The following is a 22,685-nucleotide window of genomic DNA, read 5'->3' as shown; positions in this document are numbered from 1 at the left end:
AAGCCTTTGATAAAGAGCTTTAAGGGACTTCATCAGTCTAATTTACTTAACCCTAGAGATATTCTCCCCCCTTGCAATAGTAGATTACCCTGCCTAATCTCAACTTTAATCTCAATCTCTTGTTCATTTTTCTGTACTCCCCCCTACAGAATAGTCTTGTCAAAGCTAGGCCTTAATCAGCTTCCCTTTCCCTGACTGAACTATTATACACTCTATATTTATCCTTCAAAGCTCAACCCCTTGAATTTCAATAGGATTAAATAACAGACTCAGACTTTCAAGGTTAAAAGAAGTGTAGAGTCATCTAGTTCCCCAAACAGATGCTTCAATGTCCTATTTCAGGTCAATTTTAAATGTAAAAAGATAATAAACTTATAAGAATCTTTCACTCACATGATACACTTATACATATATCTATACACACACATACCCACATCCTGTAATCATTATTCACATACAAACTAAAAATTCAGCACCAAATAATTTTAAAATCAAGAACTGATTTTTATGGCATGCTTACCTGACAGAGCACACAGAACAAAACTGAACTCAACAGCACCCTTATGTTGGAAAATAGTGACTTTAGGAGTCACTAAATTAATAAATAGTCTTCATAGGTTTTAAATTCCCTGAAAATCTCTATTCTTATAAACTCTTTCATTAAAATCTTTTGCCTTGCTTTCCCTTGGTCATACTACTTGCAATTTTTCCAATGAGAAGTTCATTTGGGTTAACAAGTAATCTACTTTTTAAAAGGAAATAACATAAATGTAGTTTTTAAATTTAAAAACTAGCTTCTGACTCATCCATACTTTAATGTATTAGTTTCTTCAAACCGTTTTCCTCCCCAAACATAGCATGAAACAAATGGGAATGAAACCACTGGAGAAAGGAGAAAAGGGTATGCAGGAAAATTTTTAAACAGGCACTTTTGCAGAAGTAAGCCCAGCTGGGACCCCAAAATGAGAGGTCTGGATTAACAGAGTAGCAAAAGAGCACAAAACAAACGAGAGGGCCGGCCCCGTGGCTTGGTGGTTAAGTGCGCGCGCTCCGATGCTGGTGGCCCGGGTACGGATCCCGGGCGCGCACCGAGGCACCACTTCTCCGTCCATCCTGAGGCCGAGTCCCACATACAGCAACTAGAAGGATGTGCAGCTGTGACATACAACTATCTACTGGGGCTTTGGGGGGAAAAAATAAATAAAATCTTTAAAAACAAACAAACAAACAAGAGAGTAATCTAGGAATAGCCTGAAGAGGGAGGTCATATAAACAAAAAAAGATTCTTTGGAAAATTTTCTTGTATACTCTCTCTATCCTCTGAATACTTCACTTTAAATCTTGACTCTCTTTATCTTCCCATTATTGCCTTTTTTCCACTATTGTTTTTTAAAAAGCATGGTTTGTCCACTACCAGTAAGATTTGAGCAAAACCACTTCAAAGCAAAACAAAAAAAGAGTCCAGTGATTCTATATTTTAAAGCAAATATAGGGAACAACAAAGTTCAACTTTATTTAGATTAGATAACCAAAAACTCTTGGTATCGAAGGACCCTGAAGAACACCATAACTTTTCACCTAAAGAGAAATACAAAACAATTCTTTAAGAGCCTCACCCAATCTCCTGATGCTACTCAAAAGTGAGGCAACAAAAGCAGCACTTATGTTTTAGAGTCAGACAGATGTGGGTTCAAGTTTTATCACTAACTAGCTATGCAATTTCTCATTGCTTCAAATGTCTTTATCTATGAAATAAAGAATTCAGAGGGTGTATTTAAGATTAAATAGATCATATACATCAAGTACCTGACTCCTATCTTAGGCCATGGCCATTTCCACTATTGGTTCACTATAGCATCTTGCTTTTCAATCTTATAAGAAATAAGTAATAAAAAGAAAAAGTGGACTTTAAGAGAAACATAATGCTTCTAAGAGAGGTCACTCGGTAACTACTGTACATAAAGAAATACCAATTGCCTTTATTTCAGCTGATCGAGATGCTAACATTTTTCTACTGGCTTGGCCAAGTGCCTAAATAGGTGAGAGGGCTGCATGTGAGGACATATTATTTGGGGTAAAAGAAGTATTAGTGAGGAAAACAGAAACTAAAAATAGAATATTTGTCAATATAAGCTATGGACATAGTTCTGAAAGAAATGAGCTGGAGAGAGAACAAAATTTAACAGACTGAATTAAGTATATCAAAAAAGTAAGAATTTGTTGCAATTTTATATCTTTGTCATATTTGGTATTTCTTGTTCATTTAGCAATATAGTTTATACATCTAAACAGCCAAAACTATTTATTACAATTATTTTCTGCTTTTAAACAAGAGGTGTCAGTCCTGACATAGCCACTTATGTCGAGACTCAGAGTTCTGAAGCAGTCAGTTGATCCATTAATTTTACCAATTCCTGGCATTTTCCAACTCAAAGAAGTAAGTTAAGAATATAGTAAAGATTATATAATTAAATGGCTTTGATTCAAGTTATCTTCCCTCGAGGCTCAAAAATAAAGACTAAAACAGGAGAGACAAGGTGGCACCAGCAAGTACGATCAGACCACAAGAAGCAGCCCAGCCCAGGAAGCCTCTTTGTCCTCATGAGCCTGAGACTACTAGCCCCCTCCCCTGAAATGCAGAGCAGCCCAGTGGCACAAGTAAGGGTCGGGGGGCACAAGCACCTGGCCCAGGAAGCCTCTCTGTCCCCACAGGCTGGAGACTCTCTTTTCCCAAACACCTAGAGGCATCAGGAAGCCTGGCCTATGGAAACTCCTTCCACTCCCTCAGAAAGAGGCAGCAGAGATCAGTGGGAGCCTCTGTGTCACCAGATAAAATAAGGAGACCAAAAGAGCATAGCAAAGACTCTCAAAATTAAATCGTTATTGAACCACAGTCCACCAAAGGAGTCTAGGACTCACCTGGTAAACCTAAGCAGTGTGAACACCTGCTTAAATGAAAGACTTAAACTTAAGAAGACCCAACACTTCCTAACATAATAGCTAAAATATCCAGGATTCAATAGAAAAATCACCTATCATACCAAGAACCAGGAAAATCACAACCTGAATGAGAAAAGACAATCAACTGGTGCCAACACTGAGACAGATGTTGAAATTATAAGACAAGGATTTTAAAACAGCTGTCATAAAAATGCTTCAATAAGCACTTATAAATTCTCTTGAAACAAATGAAAATATAGTAAATATTAGCCAAGAAATAGAAGTTATAAAAAGCAAATAGAAAAAAGCACAATAAGTAACATAAAAACTTGCTAGATGGGCTCAATAATAGAATGGAATGACAGAGGATAGAATCAATGACCTTAAGGACAGATCAATAAAATTTACCTAACATAAATAACAGAGAGAAAATAACACTGAAAAAAAATTAACAGAACCTCAGGGAGTTGTGAGACAATAACAAAAGATTCAAAGTTCATATCATCAGAGTCCCAGATGAAAGGAGAAAGAAAGAGTATTCAAAGAATTAACAGCTGAAAACTTCTCTATTTGGTGAAAAATAAACCTACATATTCAAGAAACTCAGTGAATCTAAACAGTAGATTAACTCAAAGAAGTCTACACACCAAGACACATCATAATTAAATTTCTGAACACTAAATACAAAAAAAAGTCCTGAAAGCAGTCAGAGAGAAAAAATACATTACCTATAGGGAAACACTAATTCAAATGACAGATTTCTCATCTGAAATCACAGAGACCAGAAGGAAGTGGTACAATGTTTTACAAGTGCCGAACAAAATGAACTGTCAATTGTGAATTCTACATCTGACAAAATATCCTTCAGAAACAAAAGAGAAATAAAGACAGTCTCAGAAAAAGTAAAACTAAACTAAAGGAATGTACTGCTAGCAGACCTACCCTTAAAGAATGACTAAAGGAAGTTCTTCAAACAGAAATGATAAAGGATACTGGAGCATCAGGAAGGAAGAAAGAACAACAGAAAGAGCAGGAATACAGGTACATACAATGGACTATACTTCTCCTCATGAGTTTAACTCATATTTGATGATTGGAACAAAAATTATAACATCATCTGATAAGAACCTAAATGGAATAAAGTTTCCACACCTCACTCAAAGCAGTAAAATGCTGACACCAGCAGACTGTGATAAATCACATGTGTACACTGTAATACCTAGAGCAAACACTAAGAAAATTATGCAGAGCAACAAAGAAATGCACTATAAATAAACCAATATGGAATCCTAAAAAATAACCCATGGGAAGGCAAGAAAAGAGAAATAGAGGAACAAGAAACAGAGGAAACAAACAGAAAATAATAAAATGGCAAACTCCAACATATCAATAATTACCTTAAACATAAATGCTGTAAATATACAAATTAAAAGGCAAAGATTGGCAGAGTGGGTTTTAAAAAAACCACAACCCAACTATATGCTGTTTACCAGAAATTGATTTCAAATTCAGAGAAACTACATCACTCATATGTTGCTGGTGGGAATGTAAAATGCTACAATCACTTTGGAAAACAGTGTTGGAAGTTTCTTTAAAACTAAATATGCACTTACCACACAACTCAGCAATTGCACTTCTGAGCATTTATCCCCAAGAAAGGAAAATGTATGCACGCAAATTTTCATAGAAGCTTTATTTATAATAGCCAAAATCTAGAAACAATCCAAATGTCTTTCAATGGGTGAATGGTTAAATAAACTGTGGTACATCCATGTCATGGACTACTACTCCGCAATAAAAAGAAATGAAATATGGACACATACAAAAACTCTGATGAATCTACAGGGAATTACATTGAAAAAAAGGCAATCCCAAATGGTTACATACTGTTTATAATTCTATTAATATAAATTCTTGAAATGACAAAATTATAGAAATGTAGAACAGATTAGTGGTTGCCAGGGATGAGGGGAGTGGGAGGAGGCGGCACTAGGGAGGTAGGTGTGGCTATGGAAGGGCAATACAAGGGATCCTCTTGTTGATCAACCTGTTCCGTACTTCAACTGCGATGGTGAATACGTCAATCTATTCATGGGATAAAACTGCGTTAAACCGAAATACAAATACACACGCACACAGACACACACACACAAATGAGTACAAGTAAAACCAGACAGACTGTATCAAAAACAATATTCTGGTTGTGATAATGTACTATGGTATTGCACAATGTTACCACTGGGAGAATCTGTATAAAGGATTATTTCTTAGAACTGCTTGTGGTTTATGTTTTTCTTTTGTACTCTAATTTTCTACTGTGAGCAAGGTAGTAGACATATGTTGTTTCTGCTTGGCCAATAAACACTCTCTCTTCTGGAAAGAATGTGCAATTTTGCTTTTGGGAACTATGCCCCACCCCACTGGAAATAATCTTGCTAGGACTGTCCATCAAGACGTCTCACCATCCCTGGACCCTGGGCCAACGGGTTCACTCTTTCTTGAATTTTAAGCATGAGCAGAGTAGAGATATAGACTAACTCATCCTAGCTAGAGTGCCTTAATGAGCCTATCCATTATACCTACATCCTATACCTGAACTCTGAAGCTGCCTTAGTTCTCTTAATTTTAGAGCCTGTTTCTTTCCTTTGAGACTGTGAGCTACCCTACATTCTTCAAATAAAGCCCATTTTGCTTAAGTTATTCACATTTGGTTTCTATTATTTATACCTAAAGAACCTAATCAAATATACGTCCCCTTCAAAAAAATTTTTTTGTTACTAGTTTTAAATTTTTTAAATTATTATTTTAACTGTTTGTACAACCTGAATTAAGACTTCTTCCATAAACTGATATTCAAAAATGAATACATTCTTGTAAATGAATTTAATGGAATGCAAATTTAGCTGGAGTTAAAAAGATTTATTAAGCTCTACCTAGAAGCCAAGCATCCTATGTCCAAGTGACATGAAAATACATGGATGTGATTCCTGATCTCAAGTCTCACAGGCAAGTCAGATAACTGTAATAAGTAACTATAATATAACATGGGAACTGCTAGAACAGAGGTGTGTCTAAAATGCTAAGTCAACACAGGCGAAAAGCCAGTTCAGTAAAGGATCTAGACTATGAATTTTCACGTTTTCTCCCCCAGTTTTAAGTAAGTGTCATTCCCTTACAGGATTTACCAATATTCTAAATCAGTCATAGCATAAACATATATTTTCAATCTTACAGCCATAAAGCAAATGTTAGCTCACACATTTCCAATCTCTTAAATATTTTCATTATTAACCTGCAGAATGTTGGGTATCCCAATGCTAGTAAGTCAAATGATGATTTTAATAAAATTAACGGTAGACTGAGTTTCTGAAATTATGAGCAAACAATAATTACTACAAACTGCAAGGACAAAAAAGCACATATAATACACATTTACATAGTAATATCACTCTTATTTAGTTTCTAGACTAAATATTTAGTTTTATAAAGTAAAAATCATGCATCCAAAGGTAAGTTCAATTAAACTCGTAAAAGAGTGCTTTCTAATGGTATAATACTTTAGAATAAAGTAATACTTCTTACCTTCTGGAGTTGGAATGCACCCCAAGAAAATGAAAGGAGGAAAAAAAAGAGCTTTTAATTTTTCTTTACAAAGCAACAATAAAGCCAAAAATTAAACTTTCCCTTCCCCTCCCAGCAATATCCAGTTCTTCAAATTAGCATCCTCCCCCCACTTTGCTACATAAAACAGTAATTTCTTCTTTAGAATTTACAAGTTAGCCCAAAATATCACCGTGTCTAAAAATACACAATTAAATTCAGCTAAATAGACTAAACCATTTCAGATAACATAATTATATGGCAGAGTAAAACCATTACAACAGTTTAGAGTTAAATGTGGATATAATGAATATTCCCCATTCTTTAATATTCTTCCCATGCATTTCATTTCAAGGAGCCATCATAAAGCCATCAGCTATGGACCCTAAGGTTTATTAGCTTCCCTTTCATCCATAATGGAACTTATTGTGAAGCTGAATAACAATGGATAACAATATTCTTTTCTGTCAATATCCAAGCATTTTGTTTTTTTTATTTTTTCATTATTAATCCTTTTTGACATCACTACAATGTTTGTGGGCTTGAAAAGAGAATGCAACTAGCAGATAAAGAAAATGCAGGGCGAACTCAAAGGTATCAGCCAACCTTAGATAAATATGGTATCAATCTAATTAATAATGTTCTTCACTCTTAAACTGAGCTCTTTCTAATGAAATCACCTCAAGGCAATTCAGCTTGGCAAACAGTCAAATGATCCACTCTGCGGGGATAATAATTTCTGCTGAAAAGTAGTAGAGAATGTTGACTTTATTTCCCTTGTGATATACCTTTACAGAAGAAGAGGTGGGAAAAAATTAGGCGATCAGCTTAGTTTTTTGGTATGAGTTAAACATACTTAAATACCATGTGAGAGAGATTATTTTATTCATAAGTAAATGTATAAGCACTAATCAAACGTAATTGGGACTCCTCCAAAGAGGCAAAATTTCAATCTGGCAAGTATTTATTGAGCACGATCTTTTTGCTAGATGGTTCCCAGAGTTCTTTACAATTCCAACTCTAAAGAAGCTTGCTTGGGATATAAGACTGAAATGTAAGAAAAACTGCTTGCTAGATAACAATTTTGAGCTCGGCAAAACAATATAAAGATCTATTTAAATGTTCCATGAGGATAAGTTCTTTAAAAATGTACTGGCCTTTTCAGAAGCCAAGGTACTATAATGGCTGAGCTTTTTATTTCAAATTCTTCCAGGAAGCAATTTACAGTTAGACAGCAACTAACCTAATATTATTATATGTCAGCACATGATATAAGTTTGATTTTAAAAATAATAGAGCAAATATACTAATCAGAAGGGTAGAGAGAACTATGGATGCAGAGGCAGCACGATATACTGAAAAAAACAAAACCAGGAGCAGTAAGCTTGGGTTTCTAGCTTCACTGAGGCAGCTGTACCACCCTAGCCCAGTCTCAATCTCCACGGGTCTTAATTCTTCAATAATAAAATGAGATGTAACTATAATATCCCAATTATCTTTTCCAACTATAACATTCTATGACTGAAATAATGTGACTGATTTGGAAAAGGGGTTGGGGAGGGAGGAGAGGATGAGGAACACAATAGAGAGTACCCATTTGGGGATATTGGTAATCCAGGGCATCATGTTCTAATATAACTAGACGAACTTCATTTGCAAGGAATGCATGTCCAAGGCACCTGCTTTTCCCCAAATCTGCTAGTACTACTGTATAACTAGCACTTAGTCTTCCTTTCCAGGTCTTTTTCCATAAGGAACCAATGCTTTTAATACTTCTTGATTTCTTTCAGAGGTGACAAATAAGTAATGACCAACCTAATTTAAAAGGTAGGCAATTGGCTACACTCATTTATTAGCTACATAACTTATTCACCCACACCAACCTTATGGTGTAAAAGATTCAAATTCATGCCTCACCAAAATTACTCATTACTATATATCATGAACCCTTGGGACCACTCATGAATGGTCTAATTCAGAAAATACTCAATCTGTAGGTGATAAATTCATGAATACAAAGAATCTTCCCAATTTTTCTTTCCTCTTCTACTCATGAATGGAAAGACAAGAAAAATCAGTAAGACAACAGGGTCTCAGGAAATGAATACTTTGTTATTTTCTCTTCTTTCCTAAAAACTCTCTTTCTCTATTAGCTGATATAAGAAAAGTCAAGATAATACAGCTAATAGGATGAGCAAAGCTGGTTAAGAAAACTCCAGTGGGTGAGGGGAGAAGCACTAAAAGCAATGGCTACTTTAGAGGGAAGGCTTGAAGTCCTACACTTAATGCTGCAAGAGCACATTTGGAACATCAATGGCAGCCAGAGCTGATGGAGGGGAAAAACCTGTCTTACAAGAGACTAAAGATAGAAGTAGTACTGAGTGATAACAGTAGAGGATTAGCAGGAATGGTCTCAAAGTACACCTAAGCACTTGATTTATGTACTAGTCTGTGTGTGTATGTTTTATCAATACTATCTATGCTTAACGGCTATGTTTAGTTGCTCTATTTTTTATAATAAGCCAGAATATCCAAATTGCACACAAATAGTCTCTTGAGTTCTTGTCTGTTGGATATACACTGGAATGCTGAAGTAATAAAATGCCTGAGATTTACTTCATCACAGTCTGGGGTAGGAGGACTATTTTTCATTTATGCTGGAGGATCCATACTTTTGTTTTCATTTGGAATTTTCCAGAAGTAAAAATTTATATTTAAAAAACTGTCTTCAGTACCTAACTTATAAACCTAGACTTGTAATGTAAGTGAAAGTATATTGTCACAAAAGGAAAAGGATGTATTTTTAGATTCTATAACACATCATGAACTATTTACTCATCAATGTCCAAAACAAGTATTAGATATTAATCTGAAAATAGATATCTACTCGCCAACTCCAGATCATTGCTATCTTTTAATGGGCATCTTGACATTTATAACAAAACCACTCCCCACATTTGATTACTTTCTCGTCCCTTATGAGGTTCAAAACTTTTTTTTTAATCCACAATACATGCTCAATGAATCCTTTCTTAATCAACCCATTACCAGTTTATTTCTCAGTTCTTCCTCTCTATGCTAAATGGCAGCTTTCAATCAAGAAGCCCAGAAAGCATTTTTTATTTCCTCCTTCCTTTCACCTCCCACATCCAATCTATCAGCAAGTCCTGAAACACGTATCTCAAATCTGTCTATTCTCACCTGCTCTACTTACCTTCACCTTAATCCAAACCATCACCATATCTTTCCTAATCCAGTACAACAGCCTCTTTATTAGTCTCTTTAATCCCTTCAACACCTGACTGCTGCAGTTTATCTTTCATAAATTATATTTATCTAAAGATATATATTTATCTAAAAGATAAATCAGACTACATATCATCTTGTAATTATTAGATGCAAATGTCTGAGGTAGATGTAAAATTATTTCCCTTTGATGACTGACTACACATTTGGACAGAGCAATGCTTAAACATTTAACCATGCCAATGGATTCACACTGGTTTGTTGTGTTCTATTTGCATCCACTTACTTACTTGGGAGAAAAACCAGGCTCCAATTATGGAACTAGTCAACACTGAGGTTCCAACCACCTAGTCATAAAACACCTGTGTTAAATGGCCCACACCAATTTGTGATAACTTCCCTTTTACTGCAACTTAAAAATGATGGGAAAACAAAGTCTACACCAAAATCTAGAATTCTATTCTAAGCCAAAGAAAAACACAGTGATTCTGACTTGAAATTTGTGGGTTAATCACGGAAGGTCCAAGAATTTAAAGCTCAACCCAATTTCATGATTTAAAACTGACTGGGATTTCTGGTGCAGATGAAGACAGAGCAGGTCCACAATAGCCTCTGTCTTTCTCTGGCTAGTTACAACTAAAAATTGTGGACAAAAATACAAAAAGCAACTTCCCACACAAAAACTTGTACATGAATGTTCATAATAGCATTATTCATAAGAGCCGAAAAGTGGAAACAACCCAAACGTCCATCAATGGATGAATGGATAAAACCAAATGTGGCACATGCATACAATGGAATATTATTCAGTAATAAAGGAATGAAGTACTGATAAATGCTACAACATAAATGAACTTTCAAATCATTATACTATGTGAAAAAAGCCAGTCACAAGAAACTACATATTGTATGATTCCATTATACGAAATACCCACAATTGGCAAATCCATGGAGACAGAAAGTATATGAGTGGTTGCCTCTGGCTGGCGCACTGGGGACGGGGTGGAAGGGGGAGCATACAAGGAAGGAGAATGGCAGCTAATGAGTACAGGGTTTCTTTATAGGGTGATGAAAACGTTTGGGGTGAAGATACTAAATAAAAACCACTGAACTGTATGCTTTTTAAAATGGTAACTTTTATGGCATGTGATTTATATGTCAATTATTTAAAAAGCAACTACCTAAAACACTGAAAATTAAGAAAGCTGGCACAATGAGAAGTCAAAACCTGATCTGTATGCGGGTATGTAGTTAAGAATTTATCCTTACCCAAAGAGAGGTCTGACCTTTGCCCTTGGTTTCTAAGGGCCTCAGCCTAGCCAGATAGTAACACTGTAATTTAGACTAGGGGCTTTAAGCCACATCAACAATGTGATTTAGGGTGGGGGCTTGGGTCACACGGTATCAGCTGACCTCTAGAAGGGCTAGACACTGGAAACTGACATCAGTCACGTGGGTAATGAATCATGCCTATAGGAGCCCCAGTAAAAACTCTGGACACCAAGGCTCAAGTGAGCTTCCTTGCTTGGCAAAACTCTGTGCATACTGTCACATATTGATGTTGATAATTAACACTGTCCTAAGTCATGGGGAGAGGATGACTGGAAGCTCTGTGTTTGGTACTTTACCTTGACTCTGCCCTACGTGTCTCTTTCCTTGGCTAATCTTAATCAGTATTCTTTCCCTGTATCCCTCCCATAACCATAACAGTTTTTGGCGAGTTATGCAAGTACTTCCACCAAATTATCAAGCCTTGAGAGTAGTGTTATAGACCCCTGAACCATTCAGTTGGTCTAATAAGTGAGGGCAGTCACTTGGACTATTTCCTATACTTTGCAGTTGGCTAAACTCTCTCTCAGTGAGTTTTCTGGGTTTTTCTCTCACCACTTTGACTAAAGAGCAGGCCCTAGTTGAGGAGATCTACTACTGCAGGGGACAGATAAAATTGTGAGATAAGTCCTGTCTTTCTGCCCAGATAACAAGGAGAAAGGACACTGTAGGCTAGAGTGTTGGGGGCGGGGGGAGGGTTGTGTATGGGATGAAATTCCAGAGAGAAGAGACCTGGAGAAGGGGAGAAGGGAATCCCCTAATTCCCACAAAAGGCCTGGCTTATCCCTGAGCTGTGCATATCTGGGTAGTTTCCAACCAACACAGCAAAGCCTTTGAGAACTGAACCACTGCTCATGTCTCAGCCTAACCCTGAGTGGCATGTGCACGAAACAGATTGAAAACAGTAGAGCAGAGGCTTTGAAAACTGAGTTGATTATTGAACCAAACCCACAGAACATAAGAAAGAACACATAGTCTCAGAACAGCTGGGTTGATTGCCTACTTAAATAAAAGAAAGAAATCACCTTTCTCCAGAAATTGTTAACAGAAAAACAGAGCCTAAACAACAAAATATTCAAAGTGTCCAGAATACATTCTTAAATTTCTCAATAAACAAAGATCCAGGAAAATGCAACACATTCTCAAGGGAAAAGACAATCAACAGTTGCCAACACTGAGATTACCTAGAGGTTGGACTTATCAGACAAAAACCTTTACAGTATTCATTATTACTGTACTCCACGAGGTAAAGATAAATGAACTTGAAATTAACGAAAAGACAATTTTTCAGCAGAGAAACAGAAACTATAAAAAAAGAATAAAACAAGAATTTGGGGATTAAAAGATATAACATCAGAAGTAAAAAAAATCTCACTGGATGAGCTCAACAACTGAATGTAGAAGACAGAGAAAAGAGTCAGGAGATGTGATGATAAAGCAACAGAAATGATCCAATCCCAAATACAGACAGAAAAAGGTTGGAAAAAAAATAAGCAGAGACTCGAGGAACTATGGTAAAATAACCCAGAGGTAATCATGTCATTGGAAGAAGAGAAAGAGGGTGGTCAAGAAAAAATATCTGAAGAATGGATGAAAACCTGCCAAATGTGGCAAAAGACATAAAGCTATAGATTCAAGAAGCTCACTGAATGCTAAACAGCTTAAACACAAAGAAATCCACACCTAGACACATTAAAAATCAACCTGCTGAAAAGTAAACATTATCTTGAAAGAAATTGAAAGCAACCAAAGAAAACAATGTATTGCTTATAGGAGAACAATGATTCAAACCATCATGGATTTCTCATCAAAAACCATGCAGGCCAGAAGGCAGTCGAGCATCATTTTTAAAGTACTGAAAAAAATGAAGTGTCAACACAGAATTCTATATCCAGCAAAAAAAAAAAAAAAAAAAAAAATCCTTCAAAATGAAGGCAAAACAAACAAAAAAAGAAATTCTCAGATGAAGGAAAACTAACAGAACTCATCACCAGCAGACCTGCTCTAAAAGAAATACTATAAGGAAAGTTCTTTAGACTGAAGGGAAATGATACTAGAGGGAAATGTGGAACTTAAGGGAAGAAGGAAGAGCAAAAGAAATGGTAAACTTCTGGGTAAACAGTTAGTCTTTGAACTATTTATGACTGGAAAGCAAAATTAATAACACTGTCCGGTGGGGAATTCCATACATGAGACGTACCACATATGACAAGCACAGCATAAAGAGGATGGGTAAAGGGACCTCAATGGTTGTAAGTCTTCTACATTTTATTTAAGGTGGTAAAATACTAACTCTAAGAAGTTTGTAAAAGGTTTGGGTGTATATTATAATCTCTAGAGCAACCACTTAAAACAAACAAAGAGATATAGCCCAAAGTAAATAAATAAAATATAATACACTGCAGAACACTCAAATAATTCAAAAGAAGGCAGTAGAGAGGGGACCATGAAATAAAAAATAAGAAGGAAAAACAGAAAATAAATAATAAAATGGTAGACTAAATGCTAATCACGTCAATGATTATCATATTGGATTAAAAAAAACTACACGCTGTCTATAAAAACCCACTTTAAATACAAAAAGACATAGATAAGTTAAAAGTAAAAGAATGAAAAAATACATACCATGCAAACACTAATCAAAAGTGGCTCTATCATTATCAAGATAGACTTTAGAACAAAGGATATTACCAGGGATAAGGAGCGTGATTACAGGATAACAGAGTCAATTCATTATGAATTGCAAAAACTGAAATAACTGAAAAGATAAATAGGCAAATATATAATTATACTTGGAAACTTCAACATCCTTCTTTCAATAATCAGTAAAACAAGTAGATAGAAAATCAATAAGGATACAGAAGACCTGAACAACTCTATTTAACCAATTTGACATAACGGACATTTATAGAACATTCTACCAAAAACCAGCAGAAAATACATACACATGCTTTTCAAGCATGCATGGAACATTCACATACATCAAGATAGACCATATCCTGAGTCATAAAATGACAAAAACAATACAGGAAAAAAACTAGTTTCTTCTTTAAAAACTTAAATTAATAAATTTAATAAATAAATCTCTAGCTACATTGACAATGACAGGAGAGAAAACATAAACCACCAATATCAGGAATGAAACAGAGGTGTCACTATAGATTCTGCAGCCATTAAAAGGACAACGAAGGAATAGTACAAACTACTTTGCACTTATTAATTTAATAACTTAGGAGAAAGGGACAAATCCCTCGGAAACCACAAACTACCGAACTCAACCAGTACAAAACAGATAATCTGTATAGTCCTATAACCATTACAGAAATCGAATCTGTTATCTGAAAATTTCTGAAAAAGAAACCTCTAAGTCCAGATGGTTTCAATTGAGAATTCCACCAAACATTTAAAAGAACGCCAGTTTTTCACAATATCTTCCAGAAAACAGAAGAGGGAACACTTCTCAACTAATTTTATGAGGTCAGTGTTACTCTGATACCAAAACCACACAACAACAGTACAAAAGTTAGAAAACTGCAGACTCATGAACTTAAAAACAAAAATCCTCAAAAATATGTTAGCAAACCAAATGCATCAACGTATAAAAAAAATTCTATACACCACAACCAAATAGACTTATTACAAGTGTGCAAGACTGGGTCAGTATTCAAAAATCAATCACTGTTATCCACCATATCAACAGGCTAACTAAGAAAAATCATATGATCATTATCAACTGATCACATAAGAGGCACTTGACAAAAACCAACACCCATTCACGATAAAAACTCGAAGCTAACTTGGAATAGAGGGTATTTGAGGTTGAACTGTGCCCCCAAAAGATATATCTTCACCCCCAGTTCCTCTGAATGTGACCTTATTTGGAAATAGGGTCTTTCCAGATGTAATCAGGTTAAGATGATATCACCCTGGTGGCCTTAACCCAATGACCAGTGTCCTCATAAGAAGATGGAAATTTGGACACAAAGGGAATGCTATGTGAAGACAGAGACAGAGATCGGAGTGATGAGTCTACAAGCCACAGAACTCCAAGGACTCCAGGCAACCACCAGAAGCTAGGAGAGAGGCATGGAACAAATTCTCCCTCAGAGTCTCCAGAAGGAACCAACCGTGCCAACAACTTGATTTCAGACTTCTAGCCTCCAGAACTTGAGAGGTTAATTTCTGTTGTTTAAAGCCACCCCAATTTGTGGTACTTTGTTAAAACAGCAGTAAGACACTAGTAAGAGGAAAACTTTCTCACCTTGATAAAGAGTATCTACGAAAAACCTATAGCTAATATCATACCTTTCCCCTACAAATAAGGGGGCAAGGACGTGAACGCTTACCATTCTTATTCAACATAGTACTGCAAGTTATAACAGCAAAATGAGGAAAGTGAATGGGATAGTGTAAAAGCACAGAGGCAGCTCCAATAGTACTGGTGATGAGGACATATAACAAGTGTTTTTATTATTATGTTTCATAATTTAAATTTGTTACATATAGTCTAAGTTTGAAATAATAAAATTTTACCTTAACCCAAAAGAAAACAAAAATAGGAGAGGATTTCAAGAAAAAACAAATTCCAATTTGGAGACACTAACTTTTGGGAGGCCTTCCATCCAAAGTTATAAGTTGGAATCAGATAATCTCTCAAGTCATCTCAGTTCTAAAATTTTCGTATTCTGTCTCCCATGTACTATCATTCTCAATTTTTTAAATAAGTATAAAATATTTGAATTCTCCATTTAAAAGCATAGCTATGATATTCCTTGCCTATTTTCTCTGAAATTCTATGAATAAATAATTAAAATAGTGAAGTCCCATTTGTCTTTGGTATTGAGTGCCTATTCTCCTGAAGGAAACTGATCATAAATTTAATAAAAACATTAATCTGGTAAGGCAAGTGAAGATATATTACTAAGTATAATATTAAAATAGAAGGTGACAATTCTCCTTTAAAAAAGAAAAATACTGAGAGAGGGGAAGATATACAAACTGAAGAGGAAAAGGCCAGCTTTGTGGAGGTAACATCTGAGTTGATTTTGAAAGACTGCCAAGATTTTTTTCATAGGGAGATGAGGAATAAAAGATGGTCCAATGTCTTGAGTAAAGATGAGAAATCTTAGATCCTATAGAGGGAACAGCAGCGTATCAGTTTAGCTGGGGTGCAGATGGAAAGAAATCAAGTAAATAAGTGGGATATGGGACCAGTCAATGATCCCTGTTATTCTATGGAAAAACTACTGAAGGCTCTGTGCCAGTTATCAATTTATTGACTTCTAGCTCCAAATCTAACCTTGTCTGCCCTTCTCTGTGATAGTAGAGCTGGACCGTATAAACATGTGTCCTTTGCCAGCTGGTTCAATGTTAAGTTTTGTCAGTAGAATGCTGGAGGAACACGGCAGAAAGAAGAGGCACTTTTCTTTTTGGTTTTAGTGTGCTCTTGCCTGCTTGCTCTTTCGGCATGCAGCACCCAGCAACATGAGGGACATTCAGTGGCACTCACCCTTCAGCAAGGTTCAACAGAACGCCTATGGGAGGCTTCCCAGAAAATCCTGCTGATGCCTCAGCTGGCTCCCTAGTGAGTTGGACAGGTAGGTAGCAGGAGGCTTTCCAGCAAGTTCTTTTAGTACCCAGTAGGTGGTTCCCTATGCGCCACCCCAGACTACAGCACCAGCGAACTTTGTCATCCACTGGACCAGAGCTCCACATTCTCCAAGGAGATCTGAATCACAACCTAGGGACATGAAAGGGCCTCCCTGAATGTTACTCTTTCCTGGGGCACACTGCCTCAGCCCTAGAGGTAGTGGTTGCTCCCTGTATCTGCTATTACTGTATTCTTTTGTGTTCTCTTTACCTTTTAATGGTTAATTCCTGGCTAACCAGTTAATAACTTCCAGTTAACTTAATAACTTCCCTGTTCAAATTACCATGTAGCTTCTGTCTGCTGACTGGACCCTGAGAACTATAGAACTGTATAGCTCAAAGACTGCAGAGAACATCTCTTAAAAACTCTTAATTTTAAAAGATTAAAAAAAAAAAAATTAATGCCCCAAAGCCCAGAAACAGTTCCATGAAGCTATATGGGAGTAGTTCTGTGATTGTATTTGGGAGGCTGGGGTTTGAATTGCTCCTGACACTTCATGACCAATGGTATAGTTTGTAATCACAGGAAAAAATATGGACTCAAGTCAGGAGAAAATAAGAACAAAATGGGGTCCTAAGTTAGTTTTCCTGCAAACTGTAAAATCAACATCCTAAGACACAAAGGAAATATCTTAAGTTTTTAAAAGGCTATTTTAAGCATTGATGGCAAATACAGCCATTTGCCAGAAAAGTTACACTGATTCAAGGTAAAATAAAATCCTGAATAATTTCCCTTCAAGAGAAACTGAAGTATACACCAAAAAGTACCAAGCGGACACATCTGTCCCTGAAACCTTAATTTATTTCTAGTGTCTTGACAGGGAAACAAAAAGAACTAACTATTCCTTCAATATTTAGATTCATACAAATACATAGTATGATCCAGGATCAATACATCAGCTATAATGAGAAAGGGGGTTTTTCAACTAAGTAAACCCAATAAATAAAATCTCTATTCAATGAACAATATCGATTTTAAAAAAAGGAAACTGCCTAGATAAAAACAGATGATTAAAAGCTTACAGAATTCTTTAAAAGATTCTAACAGTACTTCAATTTGGAACAAGCAATTCTGTGTCAAAGAATTCAACCCTAGGGAACTATCACCAAGTTATGGTTGGTATGTAAGTTAAGAGGAAAAACAGGCTATATTTTAGCCATGGAAAATTGAACAAGGAAGTGAGATGTCATAACAAATTTTTAAAAACCACTTTTAATTTTCTGAAAAAACTGTTTATTGGCAAACAGCATAGAAATTAACTTTTGTTTCTTTACAAATGACCAAATACCACAGTTAGAGCATCTATCTGTAGTACCAATAACTGTTACAATCTACAAAAATCCCAAATTATTCTTTTTTTCATCTTTTTATCTTTTCTTCCTCCTATGGGCTACTTCAAGCCCTTTTCACATCTTATCTGTTCTAAACAGAACTAAGCTACTTTTAGAACGCTCTAGAAATCTCTTTCACCTGAAACAACACAAGCTGTAGCTTTTTTCTTCCCTGTGACTCCTATGGGAGACTCTAGACTATCCTTAAAAGGTGTGCATTTAGGTGTAAAAAAAACATAATGGAATACACCAAGTCATAGGTTACTGTGACAGAAAAAACTTGAGGACCTTTTTTTCTCCCTGTTTTCTAAAATGTTGATATGCTTTACAGTTACAAAAGAGCATTTAATTTAAATGTTCTAATTTCTTTTGAAGAATACGTGTTTCTAATTAATTCATTCAGAATTCCATATTTCGGGTAAATGATTTTCAATCTTATCATCTGATCTCATAAGGGGACTAGTACCTCAATCTTTCTCAGCCAGGAGCCAATCACTTAATTTTTAACACGTTTTTTTGTTGTTGGTTGTGGCAAAATATACATAACATACAAGTTATCATTTTAACCATTTTTAAGTGTACAATTCACTGGCATTAAGTACATTCCCAAGGTTGTGCAACCACTACCACTATCCATTTCCAGAACTTTGTCATCATCCCAAAAAGAAACTCTATACCAATCAAATGATAACTCTCTATTCTCCCCTATTCTCAGCCCCTGTAACCCCTATTCTGCATTCTGTCTCTATGAGTTTGCCTATTCTAGGTATCTCATATAAGTGGAATTGTACAATATTTGTCCTTTTGTGTCTGGCTTATTTCACTTAGCATGATTTTAAAGTTCATCCATGTAGCATGTATCAGAATTTTATTCCTTCTTAAGGCTGAATAATATTCTATTGAATGTATATACCACATTTTATACATCCAATCATCTGTTGATGGACCTTTGGGCTGTTTCCACTCTAATGTATTTTAAAACAATATAGTATGGAATAATCAAAATTGAGCAAGATTCTTCAAAATGGGGAAGCAGAGGGAAAACTACAAAGGGAAAAAGAGTTGAAAGCCATGTATTGAGGATTGAGGAATGAAAATAAAACTGTAAGAAGATGCACATCTTCAATAAGCATAATATCTATTTCATTCTGTAATCTGTCTAAAAACTTTAAATATAAGACTACCATTTGACACATCACTGCAGCAAGAGAATAAGCTATAACTACATTTGACTGTGATCTTCCAGACATTGATACTTCATATATTCATTAACAAGTAGGTTTTCAATGCCTGTTATGTGCCAAGCATAATGCAGGCTCCCACTGCGGGGGGTTGGGAGGGGAGAGCAGATAATGTCACTCCCCTCATGTAACTAGCTTGATGTAAGCCATAGAGAAGCTATATGATTTTTTTAAGATCACAAAAATATGTAATTTCAAACCTTAAGGGCTATGATGAAAGAACACAGAACACTATAATAAACTAAAAAAGGAAAACGTGATCTAGATGAGAAAGTCAGCCAAAATTCTCTGAAAAAGACATATTCAAACTCACACCTGAAAAATAAATAAGAATTAACTGAGGGAAAGCACATTCCTTGCTAAGGGATCAGCATGTACAAAGGCTAATGTGGCAAGTACTCCCTACATATTTGGGTACTGACAAAACAAAAATGTTATTCAAAGCTATGGGACAAAATTGTACTTAAGTTGGAGAGAAGGTAATGAGTAAAAAAACTGAGAAAAAAGCTTATAGGGGAAAATAGGAAAGTAGGAATAGGTAACAAAACAGAGTTTCAAGAAAGAAGCAGTAGTCAGTTGTGTTAAATAATGCTGAGCGGTAAGAGAGACAAGAACCAAAAGTCCCATGGAGTTGACAAAATATAAGTCCCTGGTGACTTAGAGAGAATCGCTTCGTGGTCACATAACTGCACCACAACAGTATAGTTTAACCAAGAATAGCTACTTGTAAATTGTTGTCACTAAGTGAAGCCAGAAGCTATTTTTGATGACTCTACCATCTTGCTTCCTTTTTCGTTTAAGTTCTTCCTTTTTTTCCTTCTGTTTTTTACTTATTTACTCTCCTTGCCTGCTCCCTAGAACTGATAATGACAAGTTTAAAGTCACTGAACCTTACTATGTCAGAGCTGGATGACCCTGCAATTGGCATTTAGACCTAAGAGACTAATGGAGTCCGATCTCTACATACCAGATTTCCTGGTCTATTTCCCCAGTGTGTATCAAAAGTCTAATTTCATGAAAAGAAATGAAATCTCTTGCTCATTCCTATTCTTTAAAACCCAACAGTGTTGGGGCCTGCCCCGTGGCGTAGCAGTTAAGTGTACGCACTCCGCTGCTGGCGGCCGGGTTTGGATCCTGGGCGCACACCGACGCACCGCTTGTCAGGCCATGCTGTGGCGGCATCCCACATAGAGTGGAGGAAGATGGGCACGGATATTAGCTCAGGACCAGTCTTCCTTAGCAAAAAGAGGAGGATTGGCATGGATGTTAGCTCAGGGCTGATGTTCCCCCCCCCAAAAAAACCCCAATAGTGTTGTAAAAGGATATTAGAGGGGCTGGCCCAGTGACACAAGCGGTTAAGTGCGCGCGCTCTGCTGTGGCGGCCCGGGGTTCACTGGTTCGGATCCTGGGCGTGCACCGACGCACTACTTGGCAAGACATGCTGTGGCGGCATCCCACATAAAGTGGAGGAAGATGGGCATGGATGTTAGCCCAGGGCCCAGTCTTCCTCAGCAAAAAGAAGAAGATTGGCAGATGTTAGTTCAGGACCAACCTTCCTCAAAAAATAAATAAATAAATAAGATATTAGAATACCTTAGCAGAATTCATTCCTCAGAGTCACAAAAATCACTATCCTTTTCTCCTGGAGCCTTATACAAATTGATCAGTGATTAAATGGGTAATGTGCTTTAATTTTAATCTAATAAATCCAATCTAATTTAAATAAAAATTCAGAATTATATCATCTATAAATTAAGTGATTAATTTTTAAATAATTTACAAAAAATATGTTTAAAAGCTAATTCTTCAAATGTATTTTAATGTTTTAATTTACAAATGTTCACACAATTTTTCAGGGACATATATTATATAAAGTAAGATATATTAATTTATACTTCATTGTTTCATGGTAATAAACCAAACCTAATTTATTCCCAACTTACTGACATTTGGCCACAAATCAAAGTTTTTTTAACTGCATTAGCAAAGAAAACCCAATAAAAAAATGTCAAATTGAATTTCATGTTAAAGAAAAGAACTAAAATCTAGAACATGCAATAGCTATTTATCAAAAAACATATGTTATCCATTTACAAATATTTCAGCACAGCTCACTATTTCTCAATAAGAACACTACTGGCATCTGAGCTGAACAATTCTTCAATGTGAAGGACTGCCCAGCACAACGCAAGACATTCACCACTCCTGCTATCTGCCCATTAAATGTCATAGTGCTCCCTGCTTTCTAGTCACTGCGACAATCAAACATAGGCCCCCCAAATCTGAACTTTCCTTAAGGTTGTTACACAATACCACCCCCAGCTGAGAACAACTAGAGGCAGTTTTAAAGCACTGCAATCTTTTTCTATTGTAATGAAAATATCTCTAATTAGACTCCCAGATTTCTGTCTTAACGTACAAAATATGTTGAACATAATTTTAACATTTCTTGATGATTGAGGGTCTTGATTATGAAGAGTGACTATTACGTGCTATTGTAATATATAAGGTTCTTAGAAATTAAAGTGTGTTTTACTTTTGGCCCTATATTAATTGACCCCAGGCTGTTTTATTTGAACATAATAAGACTATCACTTGAAGTATATACTGCTTTATATATCTTTTCCATTTTAGTCTTTTTGGGCAAGGTTATTTCTTCCTAGACTGTCTACCTCCACCACTCTCCCTGTACTAGAGTACTTTTTATCTGCTCATGACCAAGCTTATTAAATCAAAAGCCTTAATTGATAGATGAAGGCTTGAAGATGGCTCCAGGCCTTCCTAACAATTCAAGTGCATGGGTGTGGAGATAGCTACCTTCTGAGAAGTTTTTTAAACTTAGTTTTGGTTTTCTAACTGTGCTATGACTGAAAACTCCAAACACCTGACAACTGAATAAATCAGAAATTAACAAAGCAATTATTACTAAATAATCAATCTTCAGGACTAAAGTATACTGCTATATACTATGAAAAACTCTAATCAAGTATTATAATTATTATTAATAATATTTAAATAACTCACCTAATTTCTTTTAGTCCTTCTCTCTGGATAACTTGAAGAATTTCTTTATGACTCATGGGTGTATTGGGGTATTTTTCCAAGACCTGAGAAACAAATATATAACAATAAATTATTTCTTTTTATTTTAAAGTTCTTATTCTTATTATAATTATATATGTAATTATATTTCTTATTCTTATTATAACTATGTATTAATTTATCCAGCACATATATATCCAGAGACTTTTCATCTCTTATATTTTGGGATAGCAAGAAAAGTAGAAAATTAATGGAATATAAATAGAATCTTCTCTCCTATAGTCACAAACAGTAAGTCAAATCCTG

The 22,685-nt window shown here is 35.7% G+C and overlaps 1 protein-coding gene across 2 annotated transcripts in view; it reads right to left on the bottom strand.

Moving 5' to 3' along the window:
• The window catches only part of ASXL2 (ASXL transcriptional regulator 2), a 149,954-nt gene that overhangs the window by 82,434 nt on the left and 44,835 nt on the right, over positions 1 to 22,685 (bottom strand). For both annotated transcript variants that reach the window (XM_014781886.2, XM_087437042.1), the window contains one exon: positions 22,362 to 22,444. In XM_014781886.2, the coding sequence (XP_014637372.1) occupies positions 22,362 to 22,444 (83 nt within the window). The remainder of the gene's footprint in view (positions 1 to 22,361; positions 22,445 to 22,685) is intronic.

The sequence above is a fragment of the Ceratotherium simum genome, chromosome 11 (assembly GCF_057802395.1).
Source record: "Ceratotherium simum simum isolate JZ-2026a chromosome 11, ASM5780239v1, whole genome shotgun sequence".
Lineage (NCBI taxonomy): Eukaryota > Metazoa > Chordata > Mammalia > Perissodactyla > Rhinocerotidae > Ceratotherium > Ceratotherium simum.
This window is presented reverse-complemented; position numbering and strand designations above follow the sequence as displayed.